Source organism: Populus nigra, chromosome 7 (genome assembly GCF_951802175.1).
Source record: "Populus nigra chromosome 7, ddPopNigr1.1, whole genome shotgun sequence".
NCBI lineage: Eukaryota > Viridiplantae > Streptophyta > Magnoliopsida > Malpighiales > Salicaceae > Populus > Populus nigra.
The window spans coordinates 11,647,813-11,654,225 of NC_084858.1; the positions used below are offsets into that span (position 1 = coordinate 11,647,813).

At 34.2% G+C, this 6,413-nt stretch overlaps 1 protein-coding gene across 2 annotated transcripts; it reads left to right on the forward strand.

The window, feature by feature from the left end:
* Positions 1–485: 485 nt before the first annotated feature.
* On the forward strand, positions 486–5,542 carry LOC133699729 (defective in cullin neddylation protein AAR3-like). Of its 2 annotated transcripts, XM_062123125.1 has the most exons (8): positions 486–871; positions 1,812–1,863; positions 2,039–2,114; positions 2,230–2,312; positions 2,606–2,702; positions 3,396–3,441; positions 4,777–4,865; positions 4,974–5,542. In XM_062123125.1, the coding sequence occupies exons 1-8, from the start codon at positions 711–713 to the stop codon at positions 5,309–5,311; spliced, it is 942 nt and encodes a 313-aa protein (XP_061979109.1). In that variant the 5' UTR covers positions 486–710; the 3' UTR covers positions 5,312–5,542. The 2 variants fall into 2 exon arrangements, with proteins under 2 accessions (XP_061979109.1, XP_061979108.1); XM_062123124.1 differs by having other exon boundaries at positions 4,777–5,542.
* Positions 5,543–6,413: the final 871 nt, after the last annotated feature.

Sequence of the window (6,413 nt, forward strand, 5' to 3'; positions counted from 1 at the left end):
ATCACAGGTTTGTCTGGTTAGTTTTAATTAATTAAAATTGAGGTTTTATAATTTAATTTTTTAATTTATGTATATATTTTAAATTTTGATTGGAATTTATTATATAAAAAACATGTGTAAAATATCATTATATTTATTTTTTTATTAAAAAAAATTTATTTGACTGGCGGCAAAACAGTCTGATTAAGGGTTTGTTTGGCAGTGTGGTTGCGGTTGTTTTTCAAATAGCTTTTCGTGTTAAAATGCATGTCAATGATGTTTTTTTTATTTTTTAAAAATTATTTTTGACATCAATATATCAAAATAATTTGAAAACACTAAAAACATATTAATTTGAAGTTAATAAAAAATAAAAAAAATTTAAATTTTATCAAAAGTGTTTTTGAAACGCAGAAACAAACAAGCTAAAAAAAAAAAAAAGGGAAAGGAAATCCAGCTCAAACGTTGGCCATCGGTTTAAAGTAGGAGATCCGGTTCGCTATCATAGTAACATTCCGTTCGGAAAAAAGGAAAGCAGCTTCTAATTGTAAAACATCTCTACTGCAGAGAGAGAGAGAGACAAATACCCCATTCACCTCTTTCAATCTAATCTATGGCTTCAATTTGAAGTTGTAGTTTTTACCTTTTTAGGCTCTAAACAAACACCATTCATCTCTCTCTCTCTCTCTCTCCCCTTAAAACCCCATCTACCTTCCTGTTATCCGACCGATATGGACTCACCGGGTTCAATCTTTGAGATTTACATCCGTTACCATGACATTAGATCACTAAAATCATGTCAAACGGATGGACATGATGAACACGAGGGTAAAACTTCCAGGGATGCTTTGGCTCAGCTTTCGAAAATTGTGGACTTAAAATTCCATACAAGGTTAGTGAAAAAAAAAACTTATCTTTTTGAGTTAAATTTACTGTTTTGTTGGGTTTGGAAGTACCCTTTTGTTGATCTTTAACCGATTTGATGTTTGCGTAGGATTTGATTGAGTTTCTTGGTTTTGGGGTCTGGGTTTCGTTGAGAGGTTTTAGGGACTGACTTTTATGTATAAATTGTGGGTTTTATTATAGTTTTAGGATATTATTGGTGTTAGGCCTCAATGTAAAGCTTAAGGATATTTGGGTTTTTCTGATGAACATTATTACTCTGTGAGTATTAGTTTTTTAAAATAAAAAAAAAACAGAGAAGAAAAGATTGTGTTTCATGTAAATCAAGAGCCTTTAAAAGTGAGATGGTTGTTCTTGTTTATAAGCCTTATATAATAAGATTCAAGAAATACTTTGAACATCCTTTTATCTTAGTATTCACGGTGAGATGCGTGTGAAATCGGAATTGATATTTGGTTATGAAATGTTATTTTTCTGCTGAAAACAAATCACGTCAGGACTTAATTATCTTGTTTATTAGTTATTGGATGCTGTTATTTATCTGTCCAGATGCTTACACGTCTGGAAAAATTAGTATGATAAGTTCTTGTAATTGTACAGTAGGACTCAAGTAGTGGCAAGTTTTCTCAAAATGTCTTGGACCCAAATACAACTAACCTCTGATGATGGGAATATGTGAACAACCTAACTCATAGGTTGAATCTGAACATTGCAAGACAAACTTGCCATTTATCTGGGTTGAGTCTTTTCTTGATGCTCGTAGGATTCAACATGCTCTAAAAGCATACCTGGTGCATATAAATATAAACTCTTCCAGTTGAGTGTCATATGCTATGTGGTTATGTGGGTTTTTGTTTAGCTAGATATGTACTTTCCTTTTGTTTTTTTTTTTTTTTTCCTGAAAAGATATATGGCATTTCCTTTGACAGAACTTCAATTTTTGATGAACTTCTCAAGCTCATGTCAAAGCTAGAACTTATGGTGAGTTTCATTTATTAAGCTCTTGAACTGGAGACATTTATTTTTTTCCTCATTGATGTTCTCTATTAAGAAATGTCACTCCTAAATCTGTTTTAATTTACAGCAAAAAAAAACAAAAACAAAAATACGAATATTTAATATTATGTTTCTTGTTTATAACTCTACCTTTTTGTAGGCGGATTTCTCAGAATTTTCTTGTTTTTATGATTTTGTATTCTTCATGTGCCGTGAAAATGGTCAAAAGAATATCAGTAAGTTTTCTCATTTCTAATGTCTTTGATATCTAAGTTTTCTCATTTCTAATGTCTTTGATATTTAGGCATGGTTTAATGGATTCTTTTATATTTCCCTGAATTTCTCTTGTAGCTGTAAACAAGGCTGTTACAGCATGGAAATTAATTTTAGCTGGGAGGTTTCGGTTGCTAAACCAATGGTGTGACTTTGTTCAGGTATGGGTGATACTAAACTAACTGGATAACTGTGATTTGTGAGTCATTTTGTTTTTGCCTTTTTACCCTATGGAAGGATTTTCCAGTTGAGTAGAGTACTTTATGAAATGTTTATGTATCTGTTCATTATTTGTGGATACATAAGTTTATGAATTGGGATATATTGTCTCTCAGTTGAACAATTGAACAAGAAGTGGTCAATGCATGCCAATACCTTATAAATATTATCTGTGGTCTCATTCTACTGTTTTTCATAGTTCTTTTGAAGCAACTAATCTTTTGATTGCTTTTAGGAATATCAACGACACAATATATCTGAGGATACTTGGCAGCAAGTTTTAGCTTTTAGCCGGTGCGTACATGAAAATCTTGAAGGGTATGATCCTGAAGGTACAATGTCTTAAAGGATTCAATGATTTAGTCACACACATTTAAGCTATACAATAAAGCCACATGTTTGACATCATTTATCTACAACAATTTGTCTGTGCCCTTTCTTTTGTCAGCTTTTGTATTGATAGAATGGACTCCTTTCCCTGTGATTTTGAACAAGTTTTCCATAACGTTTGTTCATTATATTTGCTGCACTTCTGCTTTCTAAGTTTTCCACTTTTAAGCACTGCTCTGTTTGCGTTCGTGTTTTGGGGTTTTGAATCAATAATTGTGGTTTATAGTGGAAATTATTTTCAATCAGCTGGAAGAAACTATGTTTGTAATTTGTAAATTGGTTCGCTAGTGTTGCTAGTCTTCTGCTTTTATCAACCATGTGGAACTAAATGATTCTCTCAAATCTCCCTTCCTTAAGCATGCCTTGTCATTTTCTATTTTGTTGTTCTCTGACAGTGTCTGAGCAGGATCATGGTATGATGAGTATGGGAATCTCTACTAAGGTTTCATAAGTGAGGAATTTCTGGAAAATAATAAAGCAATAAGGCTATAGAAAATAAGGTCTTAGGCATTCTTTTGTTTTTCTTTCTCTTTGTTGATTCTGTGTGTTTGCTTTACAGGAGCATGCATGACTTGGTTCTGTTTTATCTTTGTTTGTAACAGAGCAATGCTTACTTGTATGCTTCTTTTTTGCAGGTGCTTGGCCTGTCCTAATAGATGACTTTGTTGAGCACATGTACAGGTTTGATATCTATATCCTCAACTGTGTTTCACTAAATTTTAAAGATATTCCTTGATGTATTGGATGTTAGCCTAGTTAGAACATTTGTTTTACTAGAAAAACTAATCTGTTGTCTACCAATCACTTTCTTTTTCCTTTTTGCCTTTTCCCCATATGCCTACAATAGATATGGCACGCAAAGAAAATCCGATTTCGGTCAGACTCTTATCATAGTTCAGATTCAAGTCGGTTCAGTGAGGGCTACCGCCAAAGTCACCGAATGGGTAGAAATCAAGATGGGGCATGGTGACCACCCCCTTTAAACTTCATTTCTTCTTCACAGCTACACCTATAGTATAGATTTCAAGCTGTTGAAATGCTTGAAGGCACAGAGTTCAATATTTATTGCTAAGAGTGACATAAAGAAAGAAGACAACATTTGAAATTCAGAGTAACTCGCATGCAAAAGCGAGTTTTCCTTTTATTTTAAGGATAGTCAGCTATTTCTCTTCTTTTTTGAATTAGAAAGAACAGGCCGTGACTTACTCTATTCTGGGGGATGAAAGACAGAGAAAGAGATCCCGGGACTAACTGTATAACCATGATAATATTTTAAATTTGGTCGAAGTGCTGATTACCCAACAGCCTTCTAACTTGGAAACTTAAAAGTTATTGTTTGTATATCATTTCTGAAATTTCATCTTTAAAAACTTGGATAGTGGTTTGTGTCTGGATATTTGAATTCCCTGCTCTGCCCATGAAACATATATACTTTAAATTTGAAATTCAACTGAACAAATTCTTTATAGTTTGTACCTGCTATAATTTGACTTTTAGTAAAGATTTAGAATCTGTTTAACATAACATGACTTTGAGTCACGGTAGGAAAGTAGTGGAGTCAAAATAATGAAAACTTACATCAACTTCATAACTTGTTTAAGATATTTTTGGTAACAATGGTGATAAAATGTTCCCAGTTTCTCTCTTCATCTTTTTCTAGATTCTATGAACCTGTATAGATTATTTTTTTTTTTTTGCTTAAAGATGTTACCATCGAAATGTAACTTACAGATTCAAGACTAAATAATTTGAACCAAATACTGTTTAGTGACTTGATTGTTTTTTTCCTCAAGTAAGACTTTAGAAACTACTTCTCAATAGTTTCCACACGCATCTAGAGTCCTGCATGTGGATATAAATTTATGGGTCTTTGAAAGAATGATATTAGGTAGTTTAGTACTCATTCTAGCACGAGTAACAAAGATAAGTGAATTTTGATGTTGAGACTGCTGTTCCAACTTTCCCTCCTTTGTCACTAGCTATGAACTCACATGCATTTACAATATTTTCTTGCAGGGTATTGGGGTCAAACAGGGAGTCAAACTTTTTCTGTAATTGTGGTGATTCAGAGTCTCAATCATGCGCATTCGAAGACCCTCTTCCTGGTAATTGCTTGAAAGTTCCCTTTCAGTTCCATTTTGTACCTTGCCTTTTTGTTTTCACTTTTGTGTTACCTGTAAGCTGCTTCCCGAATACTTGTTTTTTTGTTGCAGGATTGAAAGATACTCCTGGTTTGAAGAGGAAGTTGTCTAGCTTTCAAATGGAGGAAATGGCGTCCTCAAATGCTGTCTTCCTTGATTCTGTCAGTCCAAATTTTATATTGAATTCAAAGAGAAGTAGGCTGATTGATTACAGACCATTGAACTGGGAGGATAATCCACCTGGTAATTCAGCCAGTGACGGCATGGATATCACCAAGCAGAATAATTCGCTGGGGTCCATGAAATCTCCATGTGCAGTTGAAGGATGCTTGTCGAGGGGCTTTGCAGGTTTATTCTCAACTCGTTCCTATCTACGACTTGACCGGGAGAGGAGAGTCTCGTATACATAGAGCTTCCACCTGAGTAACAAATACAGGAAAACTGCCCATTGCCACCCAGTCTTCAACAGTTCCACAAGGATATATCTATTTTGAATAGCACTTGTAAGGGTTGTTGGTTGCAGGTCGGTGTGATTGATAGAAGTAATAAAAATATTCCTTAGATTGTTTGATTTCATAATCTTGTCAGAAAAAATAAACGAGGGTTTCCTGCTTCAATGAATGTGACTGTATTTTTTGTTATTGGATCATGCCTTGCGTAATATGATACTGGCTGCGTTGTTCTTGCTGGAAGAAATGCCTAGTGTTGAGGAAATTGCTCGGGGAGTTGTCAAATACATAGTTTGGCTTGGAGGCGACGAATTGTAAGAGGTAATTGCTTTTTCCAGACAGTAATTAGCTAAGTTGCAAATTGGCCCGAAAGGGTATTGGCTTGCTCTACGGTTCTAAACATCTCCAATGAAACCTGAGACAATTATAAAGTTAATAATATTTTTATTATTTTTTAAATATATCAGTATAACAAAATAATTTAAAAACATAAGAAAAATTATTTTTGAAATACAAAATAAAATGGATTTATATCATAATGAAACCTGCCATTCAACAGATAATTTAACCTCCAACTACGAACAGTTCATTGTAGTTCAGGCTGCTTTGCTGCTATGTAAAATCTGACTAGAAATTGACTAGTGCATCGAGACCTTCCTCATTCAAAAACTGGAAAAGGGCTGTTGAATCACACTAGAGATACCGTGTTCTTGAGGTAAAGAGGTCAACTGCTCTGCTTATCCTAAGAAAATCATTTTGATAGCTGTTCATGCTAGGAGATGACTGCAAGTGAACATAGAAGCAGAAAACAGGCAATAAAAAAGAAGAAGAAAGATTAGTGGGTTTGTTTTTTCTAACTCAATAAAACAGACAATTAGATGGCCTTCAGAAACCCTTGGTAATGGATGGGTTGCAAAGTAGTTGGGCGGACAAGATAATCAGAAGTCAAGGGTTGCAAGCACTAAAGCTCCAAATGGTTATCAAGCAATTGTCCCTCTAGCGGCATCTCTCTCTCATGAAAGGGAAAATGCATGGGTGGACTAGAAGTTTGTATAATTTATTT

What these genes read in the sequence shown, in the direction of transcription:
- LOC133699729 (XM_062123124.1), top strand. Translation starts at nt 711, where the DNA reads ATGGACTCACCGGGTTCAATCTTTGAGATTTACATCCGTTACCATGAC. An exon ending in GACTTAAAATTCCATACAAG is followed by an intron (nt 872 to 1,811) that starts GTTAGTGAAAAA and finishes TTCCTTTGACAG; the next exon opens with AACTTCAATTTTTGATGAAC. An exon ending in TTTGTTGAGCACATGTACAG is followed by an intron (nt 3,442 to 4,776) that starts GTTTGATATCTA and finishes ATTTTCTTGCAG; the next exon opens with GGTATTGGGGTCAAACAGGG.